At 35.7% G+C, this 24,696-nt stretch overlaps 1 protein-coding gene across 2 annotated transcripts in view; it reads right to left on the bottom strand.

Moving 5' to 3' along the window:
- The window catches only part of MYOF (myoferlin), a 70,434-nt gene that overhangs the window by 21,764 nt on the left and 23,974 nt on the right, over window positions 1–24,696 (bottom strand). For both annotated transcript variants that reach the window (XR_014184132.1, XM_082053500.1), the window contains exons 10-30: window positions 23,744–23,774; window positions 23,155–23,270; window positions 21,821–21,947; window positions 20,743–20,846; window positions 19,743–19,811; window positions 19,582–19,625; window positions 19,075–19,157; window positions 16,813–16,851; window positions 14,201–14,325; window positions 13,666–13,782; window positions 13,123–13,300; window positions 12,222–12,346; window positions 11,600–11,706; window positions 9,230–9,422; window positions 7,558–7,713; window positions 6,434–6,565; window positions 4,803–4,966; window positions 2,969–3,083; window positions 2,744–2,849; window positions 650–792; window positions 200–373 (exon numbers count right to left, since the gene is read on the bottom strand). Coding sequence is in view for 1 of the 2 variants with exons in the window: in XM_082053500.1 (XP_081909626.1) it covers window positions 200–373; window positions 650–792; window positions 2,744–2,849; window positions 2,969–3,083; window positions 4,803–4,966; window positions 6,434–6,565; window positions 7,558–7,713; window positions 9,230–9,422; window positions 11,600–11,706; window positions 12,222–12,346; window positions 13,123–13,300; window positions 13,666–13,782; window positions 14,201–14,325; window positions 16,813–16,851; window positions 19,075–19,157; window positions 19,582–19,625; window positions 19,743–19,811; window positions 20,743–20,846; window positions 21,821–21,947; window positions 23,155–23,270; window positions 23,744–23,774 (2,448 nt within the window). In the remaining variant the exon portion in view is untranslated. The remainder of the gene's footprint in view (window positions 1–199; window positions 374–649; window positions 793–2,743; window positions 2,850–2,968; window positions 3,084–4,802; window positions 4,967–6,433; window positions 6,566–7,557; window positions 7,714–9,229; window positions 9,423–11,599; window positions 11,707–12,221; window positions 12,347–13,122; window positions 13,301–13,665; window positions 13,783–14,200; window positions 14,326–16,812; window positions 16,852–19,074; window positions 19,158–19,581; window positions 19,626–19,742; window positions 19,812–20,742; window positions 20,847–21,820; window positions 21,948–23,154; window positions 23,271–23,743; window positions 23,775–24,696) is intronic.

Raw genomic sequence — 24,696 nt, 5'->3', positions numbered from 1 at the left:
TGTTATGCAAGAGTCTCTACTCTGACTTTCATGGTCCCTTTTCAGACTCTAAACAATTTAAATGCTATAAACTCTATTAGTTCCTCAGTTATACATCAATCTAACAACTCAGGGATTAAAATATCTGATATACTAATTGTTTATTTATGGTAGATTAACAGATTGAATTTATAAAGACTTTTGATACTCTGTCCCTTACCAAAGCACCTTCAAGTTTAAAGATAGCTGCTGCACCATGTGTCTCTGAGGGAGCCATTTTTCGTCTCCATCGTCTTCGACGGAAAGTATCAGAACTGCGTTGTTTCCAGTGAAATTTCCAGCCAATCAAGGAAGCGTATTCCCATCCTTCTTGATCTTCATATGAAGACATTCCCTGGAAGACATAAATCCGTGTAATCCAGAGTGTTGTATAAATGTAATGAAAAACATCAGAACTTGCTCTGGCAGGGATAATAATCCCCTCGTAAACCAAAGCTGGAAACATCAATTTACAAAAAGACAAAAGGAATATAATGAAAACATACAAGGTTGTTCTAGATATTTTTTGTTTGGTATTAAATTATTTTTTCCGCAAATGAGTAATCTCATGTAGATAAAACTCAAACTGTTACAATGTTCCTGTGTCTGACTGCATCTCTCTTCTGCTCACCCTTTCTGCTGTTACGACTTGAGCTGGATCCCTCTTACGTTTTCGCACCAGTCTTCGTCGTCGATGTGTATGATACATTTTCTCTGCAGCAACCCATGACTTTGGTTTAGTGTCTGGAGGAATTGTAATTCCATATTCCCATCCTAAACCAGAATGGATTGGTTGGTATATTTTCAGAAACACAAGATACAGAGAAGAAAACCACAGGAAATAAAGTTGTTATATCTACAGAGGAGGAAGCTTTAGTCACAAGACTATTTGATATTGCAGACCCTAAATGCCCAATAGCAAGGGGGCAACTGACCACATTTGTGATGATGCTATATATGACAATAACAATCTCAACATTAAAATATATACATTTTAAGTTATTTTCTTTGCATTGTTGTTTTTTTTTAAATGCTAGGTATATTGATATCACATTTTCATACTTCACCACAGGAAAACTCATCCTTCATTTTTAATAAGAGTGGATTGTCCTGTGTACTCTTGCAACTCCAGCAGCTTGGCTTTAAAAGGAACACCTACTACTTGAACTCTGAACATAAAACCTTAAGAATTGGTAAACTTGTTACTGTATTTTGGCACTACAAATTATAATTCAGTTTTCAGCTATCTAGGACTCAGGTTTTTATTTAGATTTATCTCTTATTAAAAAGTTACTGCAGACTCCTACCAGAGGTTCCAGTTAAGACAGACATCAGTACTCTTTAAGATTACATTTTTGCTCTGCTCAAATAGCTATTTATTTCACTTCTATTTAAAAGCAGTAACTATTTGAGAGGTTTTATATGTTTTAGAACAAATTAAAATTGATAGTTTTGCAAAATTCTGGGCTTACTGAAGTCTTCTCTGACCTTCCCTTTTGCTTTTACTATACATTTTGTTTTCGAACCATCAAATCAATGTCCTGTAAATACTTTGCTAGGAGGGATTGAGTGCTTTTTCCTATTGCTGTAGAATCCACATTATTGTCTTATGAGATTGTTTAGATCACAACTTTCTAAGCTGGTAACAGTTTTAATTTAGTGTAAGTAACAGGCATATAAAAGTCAAAGCAACTCCAAGAAAAATGGTGGCTCTTTGCACTTAGGATTTTTTAACCTGGTCAGGTTGGTAGTACATCTAATCTGAAAAACTCTATTTAGAAGCATCAGATTCTTCACAGAATTGCCTAATAATCAGTTTCACGCTGTTAAGATTTCATCCTGATCAGTCTTGCATGGCTCCTTTCCCACACAAATTCAGGCAGTTACTCTGCTCTCAACAGTACAGGAATCCTTCACACACTTGTGTGCTGTGTGACCAACACAAACAGGTTCCTGAGTTCCTTTGGTCCCCAGACCTCCTGATTCACCTCTTAGCATTGCTTGGTGACTCGTCCCCTGGCTAAAGGCTCCAGTTAAATTACCAGATAGATCCAAAACTGGCTTTGCTACAGATTTGTGGTTCAATTATAGAGGCTTCATGTCTCAACTTAAGCTTCTGACTTCTTTAAAAAAAAAACCTCACTGTCACTAATCTATATCTTACAATCCTAACCATTGGATGCATTGACATTCAACGTGGGAAGAATGTTCTGGAAATTTATTTCAAACAAGGATGAGTTCCATTTCCAAGCACACAGTTTATACACACAGTTTTCTCAACTGGAACCTCTCACGTTAGTAGATTGTTGTTTCAATTAGCCTTCATTTTGTTAAATTTGCCAAAACTTTTGGCTCAATCTGCTGCTGCAATTAAGACTAATCTACAGCTTCTTAGATTATGTGATTCGCTCTCTAGCAGGCTCTTATAAATGCATTTATTACAAATACTGTTCAAAATACTGTCTACTTTGATCCAAGAAAGGATCAGTGAGAACAGCGAGTTTGTTGAAGAGTGATTAAAATTGAAATAGAAACAGATGCAGATAGTGAACACTTTCTCAAGGTCATTTTATCTGATTTCTTAAGCAACTGTTATCCAAATACTTCCTTGACATTCTTCCATAGGGCAATCACTATTCTGCTCACAAGTCTTGACATGTGTCGTCCTTCAGTATCGACTATGACAAATCGTCCTAATAATCAGCAGATAAACAGTAAATCTTACCATGCTCATCCACTGCTCTATTTAAATCGGATTTCCAAGCATCATCTTCCCACATCCATCCAAGAGGACAAGTGAACTCACGTGGTTGTGGAGCTTTTTCTCCGTTCTTTCATGCAGGGAAAACATAACAGTTCTGTGCATTAACAGATGAAATACACTGTGTAGCAAATCCTATAATTTCTTTTCTTAAACCTTTACTTATTCAGTGAAAAAAACAAGTCTTACCACATCTGTGTAACTGTCTTCAGCTGCTTTCCATTCCCCTCCAGGATAGCGACTCTCATTTTCATAAACCTCATCAGTGAATTCAGTATGACCAGCATCAGCTTCAGTCAACAAACTGCAAGAAGAAAGCAAATATAATATTAAACAAAATATATTTTAGTTAGGTACAGAGAATATACAGAAACAACGTACAGAGAATGTGCACACATGCTGGAATCCTGGATTGTACATCTTTGTGAATTTCTTTTTATTAACAGAGTGCAATGTAGCCCTCATCTACATGAAGGCTACTTATTTCTTTACAATGTCTTCCTAAAACTGAAGCAACTCCAGTAGTAGTGAGCAACAGAAGGAATGAATGACTAGCAGGAGGGTTTTAACTGCTGTGTTATTCAGGATCTGCCTTCAACACTCCATCTTATTAAAAGAAAAAACATCATATAGTTACGTGTAGAAAAACCCAGACTGCCCATAATAGTTATATGCACCTCTAATTTTTATACATCTACCTATGCAATAAAATTTGGCAATATATTTAATTTTGTTCTCCTTTATGCTTTTGACAAGGCAAATAATCAGTTTGCTATTATTCTTCTCACTTGCAAGTAAAATAAAAATAATAAGAGAACATTAAATCAGACAAAATAACCTTGATTTCCACTTGTGATTAACTGTGATGCAGAAAGTGCTAAAGTATGTTCTAAAACGCCACCTGCTGGTCAAATAAAGCCATGCAGATTAGTTTCCAATAAAAGCGGGTGCAAGGCACAAACTGCTTATGCATTTTAACAGTAGTTTTTTCCATTGTCTGAGAAAATATCTCCATGTCTGTTGTTGCTTTTCTTCATGTCAGATTATTAATTGAAACAACCCATTCATTGAATATTGAAATAAATCTATCCATCCATACCTATAAACTGATATGATTTAAAAATGGATCCAATAACAGCACATATTTTTCATGCACAATTTTTCTATAGCCACAGTCCTGCATTTTCATTTTTACCATCAGAACACAAGAACTTAAAGTGGGCTGAACCTTTTATTTTAAGAAAAAAATTATTTCTTTCTCACGCTGGCTTTTGTTTATGAAACAAATAAGGTACACAGTCTGGTTTAAAGCCTGGCAACACAAATATCTGACCTGGCACAACTCAGGAACTGAAAACCTCTGACAGAGCGAGTCTGAACCTGCTAGAGCTGAGGGAGGATTGACAGCTCCTGAATTCGGTTTGCCATGCAACACCACAACGTGACACCGCAGCCTTAAGCTCTGAAAACAAGCCCAGCCTTGAAATAACCTGTGACGGTTGTTTTAACAAGCTCAATGGAACTTCTCAACATTTAATGAAATAAACACACAAAAAAATATCCACTGTATGCGAATCACCACGCCAATGCTGTAATGGTGTTGATACAAAAGGAAGGGCAGATTTATACTGGATATCAGGGTTAACTACCTGCCCAAGGGTGTTTTCTGAAACCATCACAGCAGGGTGTGAGAACCTGACATAGACAGAAGTGATCCTTGCAGTAGCTTTCTAGGAAAGGAAAACTATTACTATCCTTTTTTCCAAGATGAGGCACTGAGACACAGAGAATATAAACCCATCATCACATGGGGACTTTTAAACTGGAAACTTGCACACTTTATTCTACTTTTTAAAAAAGGTAATGTTAATTTTAGTGCTATTAACCAACTTTGACTATTGGCTGGCTTTTGCTGTCCAGTTTAAAAATCTTTCTCAGCCAAGAAAACAGAGAGGAGCTTTCACTCTACAGTCTGAGATTAAACTCCTTTATTGCTGCCTGCATAAAACTAAAAAAATCTGACCTTCTTTCAGGATCAACCATCCATTCTCCTTCCCACTCCCAGCCCTTTGGGGGTAGAAAGTACTCTCTTTTCAGTTTGATTTTTCCTGTGACATCAGAAAACTTGTGGCGACCAACAAGTCCTGAGGTACCCCACTTTCCAAACAGAAGAGCCTGATTTTCATACTGTTTGAGAAAAAAGAAAAAAAAATAAATACTTTAGGAATAATAAAAAGCTTTTAGGAGGAAAAAAGAAAATATGTATTTATGTAAATGTTGCAACAGAAAGATTCTACTATATGCTTAATTTCTCTGAAATTAAGTACTCCCTTCCCACATTACTCTGCATTGTCATCATTAATAGTAGTCTTTCATTTTATTCTATGCTGCCTGGTAAACAATGATTCCACTGCTAAACTAAATTATGTTCTCAATTTAATGCCTCTCCACAACCACAGTAAAAATCCCTGCAAATTACATCTTTGTTAAATAAAATTCCATTACATTATTCAAACAAGTTTCTTCTGTTCCCTAAATGCATGATCCTCTCATTATTCCGATCTCAAATCTTCTCCTATTCATAATCCTTTGTAACATGTAAAACTGAACTACAGTCTTATCATGAAAGCTCCCAGGGGCGTGATTCTGATGTCAGCCCAGTTTATGTAGTGTATTTCCCTTCATGCCACTGCAATTATGCATTGTTTAGGATGTTCTTGAGTTTTCTGCTCTTCATAGAATACCAGGTTGGAAGGGAGTACAAGGATCATCTGGTCCAACCTTCCTGGGCAGAAGTATAGTCTAGACCAGATGGCCCAGCACCCTGTCCACCTGAATCTTAAAAGTGTAAAATTGTTGGATTGCTGTATGAAGAGCAAAAAAGAGATATTCAATAAGCTCTTCAACTTTAAATAATGTCTTTAAACACCCATTGACTATTTTAAGTGACTTACTACAGCACTACTGAATAGGTGCAATGGTGACACAAGCCTCTGTAAAAATGTCTTGTTTCATTAGCTGTTGTAAGACATTGGATTATTTGCACCATTAGGTGATGTGGTATATAAAAGACACCTGCTGCTTACCATTATTGTTAAAAATCTCTATTATATGTTGCGGGACTATTTCAAGCATTTTTATTCTAGATTTGTTAACTCCTACCATTGGAATGTTCTCATTTTGTAGCCTTTTGTCAGCAAAATCTATTGTTTTTCACCAGTTTTTCCTCTAACAATAAATTTTCTACTGCTACAAAAGACCCATTATTAAGCAAAACCACTTGTATCCAAGTATCATTTGTACAAGTGAAAAAGCAATTTAAAAAAATGGGTTATTCACATGCCAAAACATAATGGTCTAGATCCCAATCTTAATTACGCTGATAAAATCTAAACTAAATGTATTTGAAATCACTTGCATTAGCCAGATTTTCACCTGATAAACCAGTTCAGAACCTGGTCTGCTGAACTTCATCTGGTAGGCACAATGGACTTGATCATTAATTGCCTTGAACGGGGTCTACTTGTTTCAGTATAATCAATACTACTCTCCCTTTCTGCCCGGCATGCAAGAAAGAAAAATCCAGAAGAGCTCCAATTTCATTGAATTCCTAACACTCACACCCAAGTTTAAAGAAAACAATGATGGACATACCATTTCTGCAAAAACACTGAACGTTCCCTCTGCAAAGCTATTGAACTTCTTTTCATCTGCACTGAGACCCAGCCAAATGTTAATTCGCAGCTCCACAGGCATTTTAACATCTTTCGTCTTGTCCTGTGGGTACTGGCACACGAACAAAAATGTTCTTTGTTATGTTATGCAGGTATTGTAGCTTTCAGTAAAATATGCAAAGTATATTATACACAGTAACACATAGGTATGAGTAATAATACATGATTTGTCTGTTCCTGTCCTGCATTTCCTCAAAAGCCAGTAATAAATAGTTCAGGAAGGAAATATTATTTAAATGGTACCTGCCTAGGGCATGTAAAAAACACACAGAGTAACAGTAGTATCATCCCTGTTCCTCTATATTCTCCCTTAAGTCTCATCTAGCAATGAGTTTTTAATTATGACAATAACTTAAAACTTCAATCTTGATGTTAGTGTTTCTCGTCAGAAGACTCTGGAAATGCAGAGGTTTTTCAGACCGGTTCACTCAGTGTAGAAGCAACACATCGTAACATGCTTGAGAAGGGGGCTGGCACAGGAACATGAGATATAGGCTTGTCTACTAGTACTTTGACAAACTCTGTAAATGCTATTGTTCTACAATCAGATTGCCTTTTTCTGGTTAAATTTATTTCAATTAAAGACAATATAAACTTAACTAGAGAAAGGCATTCCTATTCAAGAGTAAGAATCAAAGCACGGATACATACTAGGGAACTTCTGGGTGTACGCTCTTTATTACTTGCATAAAAACATCCAAAACTTTGAATAGGTTTTTGGAACTTCTCTGACTTACACTAAGTATTCCCTCTGAAAGTCTCCGTTCACATCCAACCCCAGTAACACGTTGAAAGCCTTCTCACAATTTTGAGCTCTTTCACAAAAGCCTCATAGTTGGGGACTGATGCTGGCTTATGATGAACTTTACATTACAGTTTCTGTGATATTTTGAAGAAGCTATATGCAGTTGGCTTTTAATCTGTGCTCCGATTTGACACCTCATTGTTCATACTTTGTTTCATGCTCATGTCAGAAGGCATCACAGTTTAGGGAGTTAAAGTTAATTATTTTTTAAGGTGGAGGATGAGGGGGGAGAAGAGTACCTTTAGGAAGATTGTTTGGGTCTTTCCACAATATTTACCAGATGATTCGGGGCTTGTTGTGGAATACAGCACTTGGTGTGCAGGAACACGAGCATAAGCCAGTCTTTTCTCCCCTCGGATCATCCATATGATTACATCAGGCATACTGTTTTGTGGCTATGGATTATTTGTGGGGAAAAGAAAGTTAAGAACAGTAATTAATAGAACGTTAAACTAATGCTTACACAACAGAAACATAAATTAGGTTTTATGTCAAAGGATTTATCACTTAGAATCAATAATTAACATGAATTTATGAGAGAGGGAAGTGTTTTACTTTGCAAGTAACGCAATATATAATTCTGAAACAATCATTAAAAAACCACTGAGATTGTTGGAGAGCAAATAATTTTTATTTAATAAAAAACCCAGTTTTTATACTTTTTGCAATTTTTTCTAAAGATGTTTTGTATCTCAGTTGCTTTATGGTGACTCCAGTGACTGATCCCAAATGCTACATATTTAAGTGCTTGTAATGCCTTCCACGTTAAGGGTAGATCATCATAAGACTTTTAGCAGAAGACAGAAACAGCCTGCTGTCTTTTTGCAGCTTTTTGCACACTTTTGCATGCTAGCTGCAAGTCTGCCCTATTAACTGCTATTTTTATCTTTTTTAAATCAGTGACTTTTCAAAGCAGAAGGGACAAATAAAAATATTTCCACAATGCTGTGAAAACCAATTACAAGATAATCAAGACGAAAACTTAAGATGCTGCTGAAAATTTAAAAAACACACAAGCAAACAGATTTAACTCTGTTAGAAGTTTATTACTGAGGCTAACAAGCTGTGGAAGTACAACATATATCCTGCAATCCCTGAACCAGCAATGTGACTTGCAATTCTGGAAGAAAGAGAAGGACAAAATACTGTCACTTTAAACACAATAGTCTATTCTACAAATCACAGAGTGGTTATTTCCCAATGCACGTTCTCAGTAAAGATAGCTAACAAACTAGAAAGTTACCCATCTGGAATATTGTGTCCAGTTCTGGGCCCCTCAGTTCCAGAAGGACAGGGAACTGCTGAAGAGAGTCCAGCGCAGGGCAACAAATATGATTAAGGGAGGGAGCATCTCCCTTATGAAGAAAGGCTGAGGGAGCTGGGGCTCTTTAGCTTGGAGAAGAGGAGGCTAAGGGGGGACCTTATTAATGTCTGTAAGTATATAAAAGGTGAGTGCCATGAGGATGGAGCCAGGCTCTTCTCGGTGGCAAACAATGATAGGACAAGGGGTAATGGGATCAAGCTGGAACACAATAGGTTCCACTTAAATTTCAGAAGAAACTTCTTCTCAGTGAGGGTGACGGACACTGGAACAGGCTGCCCAGGGAGGTTGTGGAGTTTCCTTCCCTGGAGACATTCAAAACCCACCTGGACATGTTCCTGTGTGACCTCACTTAGGCGTTCCTGCTCTGGCAGGGGGATTGGACTAGATGATCTTCTGAGGTCCCTTCCAATCCCAAACATACTGTGATATTTAAGTAAATCCTAATTACAGAGGAGAACTTTCACTGCACCTGATATTACTGTTCTAAGGAGAGTGGATATTGCTTGATCAGCAGCGAACATTCCACCAGTTTGCGTTAGACAGCTATTCCTAAACTAACCGAATCACTGGTATTGTATGGTACTGACCTCTTCACTCAGTTGCAGTAATTTATCCAACCAATCCTCGATTTCTGTCAGAGTGGCTTTCACATCAGTAGCTTCATTTCTCATCCTTGCTGCTGCTTCTCCAATCTGTCTGAGAGACTTGAGGCGCAGTTTTTCTATCTGAGTGTCAAGGACTGTAACATTAGATTTGCCTTCTATGAGGGGAAATGGTTTACTGAAAAGAGAATATTTCTTATTGTTAATAATCTAAGTGGATTTTATTTACCCACACACTAAATGTGGACACGCATACAGTAGCAACAGATTGAGTGCTATTATTTCCCATGATTGAAAACCACTGGAATAGTGATATAGCATCTATTTCTGCAGAGATTTCCACCCAACAAAGTGTTTACAGTAAGCAAAGGAAATGCTGTGCTTAAATAACAAGCACCAATGGAGAACAGCTCAAGGTGTATGCTTTAATCTAGTTACTGCTAAACAAACCAAGCAAAATCTATTTCCCTGTAAACTGAAATTAGAAAATAATTGTCTCAGAACGTACAACTCAAAGATGAAATCAGTGCCTTCAGACCAAGATTAGGTTCTTTTCCTTCACTGGAAACTAAATTCTCAGAACCTTGACACACAAATACAGCTTGTGTCCATGACTAGAGTTTCCTAACTCTCTGGCAAGGGAACATCAGAGAACTCTAAAAAACCAATCCATCACATGGAACTTCTGAGTCACCAGAAGGCAGAGTGCCTATTCAATGGAACTAAGAAATCCCATAGCATTACAGTAAAGCCCAGGAAAAATGAGCTTTTTTGAGTTGGTGGAGGTGTGAGGAAAAGGCAGCTTTTCAAAGACCAATGACTATATCCCTTTAACAGAGTCCATTAAGAGGTCTTTAATATGATACTTTAAAAAAAATTTCAAACTTGGCAGTGTTTTGAGAAAGACTAACTCTTCTCTGACATGTTTTTAATGACAAGCCATGCACTCCTAAGGGCTTTGATTCTGCAAAACCTTGATACTGACTATTGTGCCTTCCACTCTAGCTCTACTAATCTGATTGCAAGTTCTGCCTGCCCTGGGTGCAATTACTTACATATGAATCAAACGTACCAGATTAGAACTTCCAGAAAACCACCTAATTTTAGGTTTAAATACTGCACTGAAAACTCCTTCAAACTCCTAACTCATTTACACTTTAGCATGGCAAGGAAGATTTGTTCTATGAATTTAACAGAAAGAATTATGTCTTTGACACAGTTCTCATGAGTTTGCTGAAAAAAAAATAAAGATCATTGTATCATATGAACAACAGGAAGCTCATCTGATTGAGATATGTAGGTATTATTGCTCCATAATTGTTGAGTGATAAGAAATTTTATAATAATGGATTGAATTAATAATAGTGCAGATTTGTGTCAGGAGGGCAGGCTGACATAACTGATCTAAAACCTGAAGTTCCTACGCTCACTAGATGGCTCCATGTGACAAGTTTGCTGTTCACATTTTGCTTTCCTGATGACAGTTCTTTCTCTCTGCTTTCTTCCATATCACAGCAGGTATTCTATAAAGTTACTGGTTTATATTTTGACATAAGCTTTCTATCATATAATTCCTTGCTAGTATATACTGATCTCCACTGTTTGCTTCTTCCTCTGATCACTTTTATATTGGCCCCATTTGCTATTTCCTCTAATGGAATTTTCCCTTTCCTTTTCCTGTGCTGTTTGATCACCCACTTGTTTAATGTATTTCAAGTGTCTCTTCAGACCTCAATTTCTCCTATTAACGTCTCTTTCACATACAGTTCCTTCCTTTCTATTTAGAATTTATTCTCCTTCAAAACCCTAAGTGCTGACTCCTATTGCCTTCTCTGAACACTCCCATATGTACAGACATGTTGACTAAAGGTTTATTCAAAAATATTATCTTTAGAGCCCTTAAGCTCTAAAGAGCTTTCAAATTGTTTATTCTGGGCTTAACAGTAAATCATGGAATTTCTTACGCCTTCTGTTCCAGAAATAACCTTGAAACATGGGTAAACAAAAGGTACATGAGGAATTCTAAAGAAGGTAAAATGATAAAAAGGCAGCAGAGATCCACAATTTCACATTTTCAGAACAGTTCTGCCTTAGATTTTTTTCAAGAGATGCTGTTTTATTACTGTTGGTGACTAAGATAAAGGAGAATTACAAAACTAGATTGATAACTTCACTGGCAAATCCATGCTGTTTTACTACTTTCAGAGACTTTTGGAATTCCAGTTCTCAGGTCAGTTCACAGGGGTAATCAGTTTTATGGCCCTTAGAATTTGTTTTCTGACTTAGCAAAGGCAATAGCAAAGATTCTGAGCAGGCCTACAATGATAATGCAAGAGATAAAAAAGGTACTTTTACCTTATATCTTCTGTAAGTTCATCAATCAGCTTCAACCACATCTCAGCTAATCGGTTTTCAGAAATTTTAGCCTGCATTCCTGATTTTAAGGTGGTTAAGTTGGATTGCTGAGGAATTTAAAAGAAAAGGATTTGCACTTTTAAACTTCCATGGTGGTTTATGGTCAAAATGAGTTTCAAAACTTGCATGTTATTTGCATGTATAAAGCCCAAATAAAAAAAACCTCACATGTTCAAACTTGCTGAATATTTAACAGGACTATTCCTATGTTCTTTCTCCCTGTAGTTAACAATACATGATATTGCACCAAACTTCCAAAGCAAGTAACAGTTCTAGAGACTTAACATGCCCTTAACCAACACCAAGGACTCCTCCTTCCTCTGGGAATTCCCTGCAGATTCAAGCAGGAGTGTGTTGGGCCTTGCCAGAATACAGACCTCAGATTAGCAGTGCTATTTGTTACCATGAGCTATGTTTATTTTTGAATAGGAAAAAAGGAGAGAAAAGTGTCAGAAAATTGTTCCATAATTTGCGCAAAATGTCGCTTTTTGATTATACCTCTAAATGAGAAAAAGTGAAAATGAAAAGCATATCAGCAAAAGAAAGATTTTAAGTGTCTTACCAGTCTTTCAACCATCTTTAGGATTACATTCACAGGGTCTAATCTATGACTTATGTCCTCCCAAAAGGAAGTCAGTGTTACAACTGGCTTTGTGTTTGCCCATGGCAAGTAGTAGTAATAATTACCTAGAGTAAAATATTTGTATGTTAGAGTTAGAATTCATGGCAGGAATACATACTGTACACTGCATAAACTGGTATATTTATTTCATTTATGTACTACAATTCATTAAATTCACTGTAGTGTCTGTTGGATGGTAAACTTTTACTTCAAATTGTTTTAAAATATAATGGATTTTTTTCAAGAAATCATCCGCTAACATGTTAATTATTCTTTCCCATAACTTACTGATGTAGATAAAACAATGTATGTGTAACTCTGAGATAAAATATTCAAATAATTATTTTCCAGAACAAACCTGATTACTTCATTTAATACACAGAAAAAAAGTACTCCTACTGTTTGCAGTTTATTAAAAAAAGTTATAGCCAAAATATATTTTCCTGTGATCTAGCCAGGTTGTTTTCTTCTAGACTGCCTGGTTTAAAAACAAGTTTTTATTTTGTTCTAAATTGGAATATTCAAGGGTATTTTTCCTATTTCATCTCTGGTTTTCAGATACTTGTAAAATAATGTGATTTTTTCTTGCCAATTTTCCTGTGCATACCTAGTACATGGTCAAAAGATTCACTGAATTCTATCAACATTTCTTTAATAACCTCAGCAGACTTTACAGCATGTATTCCACATATGTAACTTCATCTCAACAGCTGTGAAGAGCCACACATTTCTTTTCTGTCTCGTTTTCAACAGGTTTTTAGTGCAGTTAGGGCTGTCATTCCAAAGCACCTCAAAAAGAGAATTTTACATTTTTTTATCCCCACACCAGCAGCATCCTTACCATCAAAAACAGCACGACTGTACTGAGTTGTTGATGCCAAAGGTTTACAGGTGGTATCAAACTTGTTGCCATAGTTCCCAATGCTCACTTCAAACTGGATGGGCTCACCAGTGTCTTGCAGCATGGTAGCAGAATGAAACACTGCAGCCAAGCAGAACTTTCGTCTGCGCTGGTATTTCTGCAAGAAGAAACTTTTTAGTTGTTTTTCAGTATTTGTCAAACAGGATCCACAATTCTAGAAAACAATAGCAATTTCTTAATGGAAATAATAATTTTAAATATTTTCACTAGTTTCTAAGAAGCGATCAAAATATAGAATGTGTGTATAATAAATTACTGTATATAACATTATAAAAATGTTTCAAATTAACATATAATGCTATAAAAGTATGACATTTTTGTAGCCACACCATCAATAGCCACCTCTCTTAATACTGAGATTCAACTCAATTGTTCCAATTTGAGTTAGTTAGATCATTCTTCAAAAATAACTAGCCATGGCACATCTCCATTACCAACGCTGACAATAAAACAGGGATTTACCTCAACAACCAGTAAGTCATCATTAGGAATCATCTCTAACTTTTTATTGACAGGTTTGCTTTCAAGTATTGTAGATAGTTCAACCAGAATTCTCCCTCTATAAGCAACTCCTTCTCCCTGTAACATAATCACACACTGAATGAAATTTTATATATTTCTCCTAAAGTAGCATACTCTTTCTGCAGAGTCACAGATATATGCATTTGAACAAATGAAAAAAGCAGTTTGCTTTAGTTAATGCTAGAAGTGAAAAATATATATACGAAAATAAGACATGCAAATACATGTAGAGATGCAGATAGTGAAAAATCAGCAAAACCATTGCTGCTCCCACAAAAAAACCTTTACAATGACAACAGATAAGAATGGAAAATACTATCACACTTATTAAACACAAATATAAAATATTATTCAAAAAGAAACACCAGAGGAAGTATAATGTGAAACAAACAAACCACATTAAAATTAAGCAATTCACTGACTACAAACAATTGAAGTTAATCTTTTATTAAAAACAATGAATAAAAAACCTGACCTTCCCAAAGTTTAATTCATCATATGGGTCTGGGAATCCAGTGTATTCTCTTGGACTTCCATAAAAGTTCAGGTAACAGGGCCCAAATGTTGGTAAAAAGCCAACTTCAGTTTCTCCAGTGTTTACTAATGGAAAACATTGCCATCACATCTTTGTTAGTTTTTACTCAGAGACAGAAAAACAATTAACATTACTATCAAACCCGATAGAACCAATGTTAGATATTAGTTAGTTATTAGTAAAGTAAGAAAACTTTATTCCCTGGGTTCATCGTATGAATTTAAAGTAATCATTCCAGTGACTGCACTTGTTCCTAACCTCCTTCATTGTACAATACTTACTATATACTGCTTCATGCAGTAAAAACCCCACAGAATAAGCAGAACTTCTGCCCCACTCCAAATACCAAGTTTCATTTCTGTGAAATAATACACTTTTATGTCAACAGAAAACGTATTTTCTAGAAATAAATGAAACTGAGTAAAACAACATTTGCAACCATTTAAATGCAGAGGCCATTGTTCCAGCTGAACAGCTACAAAAAGATGCACACCATAGCAGAAAAACCCCTGCGGTTCAGCACAGTTATTTCTACTATTCTAATTTTGCATATACTTTATCTGTGGTTATACTTCAGGGTAAAGCACAGACTACTGCAAACTCTAATCGTAACTGCTACAGTGCATTGTTTCTTCCTTTTCAGTAAGGTAAAATCCACACAAGACTGTAAGTCTGCAAACTCAGTTAATTTCGATGACAGTAAACCCTAATTTGTATACTGTTCTAATTCCATCACTAACAAATTAAAACTTCCCAATATCATAATCTAGTTTAAAAAAAAAATAATAAGGATTTAGATATTTTTGTCAGTTTTAATAGCTAAACCAGGAAACTGCACACCAGAGCTACTATTAAGATATCTAAGAACTTGAAAAAGTATTTCCATTGCTAACACTTAATGTCATAACTTTGTATTTTTGAACAGTGTTCTGGTTTTTAGCAGAAAAATATATAGGGAAGCCTTAGTTTTATTATTACTGTTATCTTTTGGGTTTGCATTCATGTCTTGTAAATTTATTAGATGAATGAAATTCTAAAAAGCTCTTTTTCAGAGACAAGATCTATACTTAATGGAGTTGACTGTCCTTTCAGTAATAAGCAAACACATGCCAAGGCTACTGATTGATTGATAAATTTGATGAGTAATCCAAAGAGAATTAGAACAAGGTAAGCAACACACATGCAGAAAAATACTGCACAGTTTTGAGCAAACAGGAATGATTCTATATTCTTTTCCTTCTTTATCCCAGTTTTTGTGGTTGAACAAATGATCCTGGTATAAAAAAAAGAGGAGAATTGGGTTCTAAACCTTGCAACAGATTTCACTTTGACTGATGCGCAGCACAAAGATGGTGCATTTGTCACAGGGAAGTATGGCTGAGATAAGAAAGAGAAAACCAAGGGCTAGGCCTTGTATGACTTTGCCACTGTGACTACTGAGGGACACAATGGATAATAAAAATGAATGTGATGTCTTGATGTAATTTCCTGTCAACACAAAGCCACATAAAATCTGCAAAATATAAAATAAAGATTCGCAGTTCTCTGTTTCACATTGGGAAACTTCAAATTCTTGCTTCTGAATCAGAAACAGATAAAAATTTGAATGAAAAATATTTCAGACTCCTGTTGGAATAGCATCCAACTTTTTAAAAATCCTAACACTGAACTGCTCACATCAGATCTCAATATGACTGGATTTAAATTACAGATTTGTGTTCAATTAATACATTCAATACTTACTGATGTTAATAAATGAAGCAGAATATAAAACTAAAACCAAACACCAACGAAACAAAACCCACAACAAACAAAAATCCCCTCCCAAACCTGGAATAAAAAAAATTTTTGTATTTGTTTAAGTTTTAAATTCAGTTGTTTACATTTAGAAGGCTGATGATATTACAGAAAGCAATTAAAAAAATTACTTCAGCCTTTAACTTAATATTACTTCATTAAGAAACAAAGATAGTAAATGAAGTATTTATGTGGATGAATGTTTGTTACCTTTCAACTGCACTCCATTTGTGTTTATTTCCCACTACATAAATATTTACCACAATGTCTTTCAAAACTGCATGTCAACCTAGACAGTTATGTAAAAACCTCTCTCTCCATCTTTTAATGGAATCAGATTTCATTTTTCAGACTTTATTTATATAGCTAGCTAAGCATAAGCAAAACAGCCACTAATTATTTTAGGCAGTTATTTACTTCTGTGGGGCTCTGCAGCTGCAAATATAGTTGCAATCTCTTAGCTAAGTTAAAAATTGCAAGCCATTGTTAGACTAAGCACTTCATAACTGAAGCAACTGCATGCTCAACAATAAAACACAGCTTGAAGCACCAGCCAAACAGAAATATCTTCAAATCAGTTCCAGTGCCAAAACTGTTTTATACAGTTAGTCATGTTTGATACTCTTTAATCATAAGGGTGAAGTCTTTTATACAAGTATTTACTAAAAATATTTTTAGGATGACTAGTTTTCGTAGGCAATACTTCTCAGTTTGGGCAATGGAAAGCAAAATGAGTAACAGACAAAGATATAAACCTGCATATAATGAAGACCCTGTTCCCAAAGATGAAAATTCTATATTACGAAAAGAGAAGAAGTTACATGACAAATCACAGTAGCATTTTGAAAACAAATACATCATAAAGCAATCTGCTTTTAAAATAAAGTTGAAGGCCTGAGAAAAAATAAAATTCATGTGGGCTAGAATTTTGCTTCCTGAACAAAAAAATGAAAATATTACTCCTCCTGTACAAATTCCAAAGAAAAACAAAAAAGCCTATTGCTGACAAAATATATTGTTTTGATGCTTCTCTTTCAGCTTTGTATAGTTCTCCTCCCCCAAAAATAAAATTTTATTTTAAAATCTTAAGAATATTTAAGAAAACCATGACATTTCAGGGCCCATTAGGATATATCTTCATTTCCTGAAGACCATAGACTAGTTCAGTTCCCCAGTCCTTCAGAAGCCAGAACAGGCTTCAGGCATGGCACTGACCTCAAGGGAAGAAAATCTGTGATTTTACATGAAAACGGTTACTCCAATGTCAGTACCGCAGGAGAGAGTCCAAATAAGATTTTCTCTGTTACTAAGTGCCTGCATTTGAAGTACAAATGAGCTGTGACTCAGCAGCAGTTCAAGTACAAGTGACCTCTCCAGAGCTGCATTCTCCCTAACAGCCCAGCCCTTTAGCTGGGCTGAAGGGATTTCCCATAGTTTTTTTTTTTCTGTAACTCTTTCTTTGGCCTCTGGTTGTGTGTGGGATATATGAAAGGAATGTTTGCACAAAATCTTATTTCAACAGCAGTACTTCTAAGAGGACTGGGTTATAAGCTTGAAGTTATGTGACTGAAAATAGAGTCCCATCTGATAAGATAAATACTTGCTAAAGTGACTACAGGATTGGAGCCACTAATTTTGTTTTTAAACTGACATAGCTACCAACTTAAGGAGAAACTGGTCTGCCTGAGACAAGCACATATCATATAGATTTCATAAACGCAACTGAAAAAATAGTAATTCTTGTTGTGGGAATTGTGTACATGGTTCTGAGCTGGTGTCGTTCAACCTAGTGTAGATGGTCAGATAGGTAAATTCAAGCCTGTTTAGCCATGAACTCTACAATTCTGCATGTACAACTAATATGACATACTATGTTCATTAAAAAGATAAAACATTTTTTTCTGGCAAATTAACACATAATCCTTGTCATGGAGCTGGCTCAATTGCATGAATGATCTTGCTATAAAGAAAAGATTACAGACATAGATCATAAAGAAATAATCAATAATCACAATATTACATTAGAACATAAACACAAGAGGATTTTTTAAAATATTTCCCAAAATCTTGGCACAAAAAATGTTCCTTATAATACTGTAAAGAAGAGTTTTATTACAAAGGTATTTTCTAATGGGAACAACATATTAGCAACTTCATATCTTGCCTAACTAATTTTTTCTTCTTGCAGTTATAATCAGCTTTGGGTTTCAATTTTTATGAAATTAAATATGCAGTCACCTATATTGACTGAAACACAAAGTTAATTGTCTGTGATCACAGTATTGCAATTACAATCTTCATTCATTGGAGCTACTAAAATAAGGGTTACTAAATAGTAATCTGGAGCACTCATGCAATGAGATGCAGTGATAATTTGTAATAGCTACTGATCAGAGCAGAGACTGATCCAACTTCCCCCAGCAACTGAAAGCAGTTTCATAGCACAGAGAAGGCCAGGTGATTCTAGATAGTTCCTGTAGGCTGACTACTCAGGAACCTTGCCCAGCTTTCAGGTTATCTTCCCAGAGAAAGAACAAACACACGTATAAGTGTGTAAGTAGATAACACTTATAAGAAGTGTTGTCTACTACTGCCCAGTGAAGTAGTGATTCTGAAATGGTGACTCCGGATTGTTTTTAAATTAAATGTCCTATTAACTATCTTAGTAAATTTGCATATCTTACTCATGATAGATTGTAGTATCACATAGTTTTCTGAAATTGGGAAAGTACTCACAAATTTAACTATTTAATTAACTTTATCTGTATAGGATAAAACTGAATTTTGAATTAGTTACTGCTATTTCCATGGTGATGTGGTTTAAACGTTAAAATTTTAATACTTTGAAAAGTCCTACAGTATGTTTTCTAGAAGCATTGTTTTGAAAACTCCAGAAACAGATAATCTTGTTGTCACAAAATTGAGGAACCAGAGGAAAATACACTTTCACAGAATACTGATCTTTGCTGTTCCTCGTAACACAAGGGAAGTCAGTTACATGCTGCTGCATCAATTACCTTCAACTTCTCCTCCAGAAGAAGCAATTTTTGAGAGACTTAAATATGTTGTTCCTACTACATCATTTTTTGTAAGACGGTCCCTACAAAAAGAAAAGAAGAAAATTATTTAAATATAATGCTGGTCATCCTACACAGCAAGCTACCAGTGACTAAATGCACTCCAAGATGGTGTACATACATTTTATATCACTTGGAATGCTTTAATATTACTAACACAGATGGTAATGGCTAGTTACAAACGTGGGCTGTATCACAAAGAAGTCACCTGACTTCTACACTATCACCTGAACAGCAATTGCACTCAGTGCTCACTGCACAAAATTAACAATACTTCCATGTTACTCTAATCAGGTCTCTCATAAAGGAACCATAAGGGAAGATACTTAAACACTTGCTTAAATACTCTCACAGACTGTAAAAATATTTAACATCTATAGAAACACACTTCTCTTCACTTAATATCATTTACCTTGTCTGGTACCTTGTTTAAAAGTCATAACTCACCAGTCAACAACTGCAAGTTTTATCTTCTCACACATTGAGGGAAACTGAAAATAAAGCAATTAAAATAAAATAACCTATTACTTATTTCATCTCTGCAATGTGAAATGTCCTGAGTTCCAAAAGGATGCCTGTTTTCTACAGAAACAAGAAAACAACCTGACCTTGATTTGCAGATAAATAATTTGATTCCACTCTGGATTAGCATTTTTCTCAATGATGTTTGTGCAAACCTGTGGAAAATGAAATCAATTATACAGCATATCAAAGATAAAACAGACAAACCCCCATATACTAGCTATGATTTAGGATAAATCATATTTCATTTGGTAAGATGAGGGGTAGTGGTTAATGATGAACCCTGAGTGGTTTATTCTGCAATGAGCTATTAGTTTTCAATTGGTAAGTATGGCTAAACCAATCCACATATGCAAAATTAATGACTACTGAAGGGAAATGGAAATTTTGAAACAGTGTTTAAATCTGAGACTGGAGTTACCCTACCTGTTATTTGCACTAGCTAAAATTTAATGTGCTTTCACACTAGTACTGATCTCTTTTATCACAACAGAGAAACAAGATGAAGGAAAGACTTGATTCACCTAGCTTCATGTAGATTTTAGAGTAGATGAAGAATGTATTCTATGGAAGAGCCTATATTGTTTGCTAGTCATGTCTGCTGAAGGTCCTACACATTACTGGGTGTGGCAACCTGACCATGTAACATAAAGAAGGATTGACATTTTTCTTCTTAAAAAAAAAAAAAAAAAAAAAAGATTGGCCAGCAATGAATATAAGTTGTGCAATTATGCTTCAGCTCAATTTTGGTATTCTAAGGAGCACATTAATTATAAAATGCACAAATGCTATTAACCTATCCAGAAAGATTTGAACTATCAGTTACAAAAAGCAATCAGGAACAATCAGTCGGCAAGCAATCTGGCATGCATCAGTTCCTAGCATTTAGTTCTACATTCCTTTTATTAGTCATCAGCTTTACACCCATTCTACTGTTCCTTGTAGTTTGTCCCCATTTTACAAACTTTAGGGCTAATGCTCTTTTATTGCCATAATTTCAGTAAGCTTAAAAATTTATATTGGCATATGAAATCTGTTCTCAGGACTACAGTTAGAACGCAAAGATTCAGATAGTTGGTAAATTACCTTTTTCCCAGCAAAAGAAACTTCTACAAATGGATCTACCAGGTTTTTCTTGTCTGCTTCTCCTCCAAATATTTCCTTGACAGTCTGTGCAAAAGCATCATCCACTGGAGAGTTGTCAAAGAAGAAATTAAGGTTTATGCATTTTTATTTATATAGCCTAATTAATAATTTGCCCATAGCAATCCCACTGAAAGAAACCAGCTTGCAGATTTAGGTAGGGCAAAATCTAATCTGATAAACAAAATTCTGACCAGCGTTGCTGGTAAAAATGGAAAATTTAGCCTTAGGACCAATTTCAATAACATACATTTTTTTAAACAGTGATAATGTGCTCCTGAATTTAGAGGTATAGTTGTATTTGAAAAACATAATGCAAGTATCTGTAGACACTGTCATTTGTTGTCACAGATATATGTGAGAAATTACGCAAAGAGATAAAAAGATGCCTATATTCTCTCAGAAAACACATATGGCATATAATGAGAGAAACAGTCTTTGTCTCAGCAATATAGGGTTGACACAAGTAAAATCACACTAAACAAATTAAGGTGAAACTGCTTACAAGTTCCCCGGCCCTCCAAGGCTGTTTATTTAAGTTTATGGCTCTCAACTTACAGCCCACAATCTGTACGCAGCTTTCTGAGATACAGCCAGTCCCCAGTTACTCATCTCCTTTGGCCGCTCAGGAGCAGCTGACTGATTTCAACAGCCCTCTGGCCTTTCCCCCATTGCAAAATAGCTGCAGCTTTGAGTACCTATGAAGAAGAATTAATGGACTGCGGGGAAGAGGAGGGTGCAGGGGGCCATCAGCAGTACTACAGCAGGATCTTCTAGGATCTGAATGGCCTTGGAAAAGAAGGCTGCAGGGAACCAGCTGTCTGGTAACCTCTTGAAAGTGGGCAGGGATTGGGATCAACAGGAAGTTAACACATGCACTGTATACTTGAGGTAAGCATGCACAGAACAATGTAAAACACTAAAGATGTTTTATGTTCAAGGAATGTTTCTGAACAGCTAATACAAATATTTCTAATGGTAATCAAATACACTGATGGACAAGTAGGAAGAAACTACATACTTTGTGGAATGTCCTCAGCTCTGTAGATTTTGAGAAGGAAAGTGACCCATCGAAGTGCAATTCCAGCAGGTAATAACAGATTGCTCTCCACATCATCGCTTTCATTATCTCTTTCCCTTTTTTCAACCTGTTGGGACATACAGTGATACATAGTGTTTTGTATATAATGGAGACAAAGCACTGTACGGAATTAAGGTAATTAGTTAAACTGGTGCCCACAATACTCTTCAGATAGAAGACTGTTTTCAGTTTCATTATAAAAAATGAGATTTTTTCCAGTTATCAAACCACAAAAATTAATTCAAGCCAAACTATTTTAGGTACATTTTTATCTCTAAAGTACTCAATTGCAGGAGCCCATTATAATCATACTTTTTAAAACATCATCATATCTTGATGATTTTAGCACTTGTACAATGTCAACTTCATGCAATTTCTCAAGATGAACATTGTGGTAAGGCATCTTACTGCGATTAGAAAATGCACACAACTCTGATATAATTTACCAGAACTTACTGCTTCGTCCTTTAAAAATAAATAGGAAAGAAAATATTTCACCACAAATAACTAGACATATCCTTTCGATATCAAGAATCATGAGGATAGCAGAAAATAAGAGTTAATTTGGAATAAGAAGGATATCTTCCATGGCTCTGGGGACCATATTTTATTTAACTAAGTGGCAGTAAGCAAAAATCTCAGGAAGGAAGAACAGCAGAACTTAAACTACAAACAACAGACAAATAAGAAAACTGTCACACAGAAAAGACTGCCTGTTTTTACTTTGACAGGGCAGCACAAAGTTAAGGATTGGATTGTTAAAACTACCTACTGCTTTCATATGCATCAAATTACTTGTGCCTAACTTGTAATTATTGAAGGGTCTGATTTTCACCTGGCAAATATTTGGAGCTTTCTGGTACTCAGATTTCACTATGGGCTTGTCTACATTACCTAGTAGTGGAGACACTCCAAACTTAGTCCTGGAACCGGTACCAGTATGTTGCTCACCCTGATTAGGTATGCTAAGGAGAATTACATATTAGCTTGCATGCAACACCAGGCTAACACCTCTGGGATATCAAGAAGTATCTATAAATGGTAAATCAACACAGCCAGAGCTGGTCCACAGGTTGCTTAATTGGACAGGATAACAAAATAAGCTTTGAGTTAGCCACTTAGTACTGGATGCCTTTGAAACAACTTGTGAATCTTGTCTTACTTTTAAATACTGTTCAAAGGGTGAATTATACAGTATTCAAAAAATGCCAGGGAGACATGGATAAATATCTGTGAGGTGGAGAGTGGAAGATAAACATATAAATGAAACTCACTGGTGGCTCATCTCCAGTTCCCAGGACAAACATGCTGACTTTCATATAGCCTTTAGCTCCTGAATTTGTATCTTCAGGATCACTCAGCAAAAGCCACTTTCTCATGACTGCATGGCCTAAAATAAAACAGACACCACCACCCGCCCCCAGTAATATCCATTACAAAATGGCAGAAATCATAAAACCCAAGTCAACTGTTCCAAAAGCATGCTTTATCCTAAAACTAATTATTTTAAAAAATTCTCCCGTCCTAGACAGGTCTCAGTAGCACCATTCAAAACAAGAAATCTAGTGGCGTTAAAATGTTGTGGCATACTAATTCAGGGACATAATTATAAAATATTTTTGCATTATTTTCATATTTTAGGTGTTTGATACCAAAAATAATACCAAATTTTAGGTGCTTGTACTTCAGATTGAAACTACTGAAAGAGTTATATCTTATTGGATTTTTTTTCAAGTTAATACTTAAAGCAGCAATCTCAAATAACTCTCCAATAACTTTATTCTTTTACTTTAGAAATGTAATGAAATATTTCAACTTCAAATTTCAAGCTTGGAAAGAAGCTCTGGAGTAACTGTTACTTACCAGGCTCATCATAAACATAGCCAATGTCAATCTGAAATAAAGATCAAAGGCATTACCTCTGGAGAAATAACAAAGCAGAAAAATGCTAGGGCAACTCCCCTCAAGTTTTTAATGAGTACTACTACATTGTTCTCTTGTCACAAAGAAAATAAAGTTTACATAACGTATTCTTGGGAGGATAAAAAGAAAATGCCTTACACTGAAAAATGAGGCATTTCAAATGGATACAGCAGCTAAGAAAGAAAATGCAATAGAAGATAAATTACTAACAGTTGTAGTTCCTTCCTTCTTTCCTCAGACCCCAGCCTTTTCATGTATCAGAGACAGAAGATGGGGCTAGTTTACTGCTTCTTGAATTCCCTATATTCCTCCATTATTTTATGTTCAGACAGGCTTCTCAGAACTCTCACTTCTATTTCCTGGTCAACAACTCATCCTCCAGTTCCAGCAACAAAGCTTCATTTTTAATGAATAATCTCCTTTTTCTTTTATGAAGATGATGGGCATTTTTCCCCGTTAAAGATCTAAACAAGATTGCACATATACCATGACTGTACTCATTACATCAGATTTCAAACATGTTCAGGAAGGTATGTTTGCTCATGGCAATTGGGGCCAGTATTCCTCGCAGTTCAAGTCTGAAAGGGTGATTTTCTAGAGAGAATTACCCTTGGGTTTTTTTCCCAGAATGTGTGCCTGCAGGAACAGAGAGCAGCTGAATGACATGCTGTCACCTGCGTAGTGTATGATCAATCCTCCGCAGAGCACTGACTGAATCACTAGAAATTACATAGATAATAAGCAGTAAGAAGCAAAAGCAATCAGCTTTGTTGCAGAAACGGCTTCATTTAGAAAAGAGCACTCTTCCGCACTTGCATATTTTTGTGAACAGCTGAATTTATGCAGTAGAAAATAAGCAAACAGAAAATACAGCCAACACTGATATTGGAAAT

Source organism: Streptopelia decaocto, assembly GCF_964273445.1.
Source record: "Streptopelia decaocto genome assembly, chromosome: 5".
In the NCBI taxonomy this organism is placed as follows: Eukaryota; Metazoa; Chordata; class Aves; order Columbiformes; family Columbidae; genus Streptopelia; species Streptopelia decaocto.
Note: the sequence above shows the minus strand (reverse complement) of the source record. Positions and strands in the feature narration are given on the sequence as shown.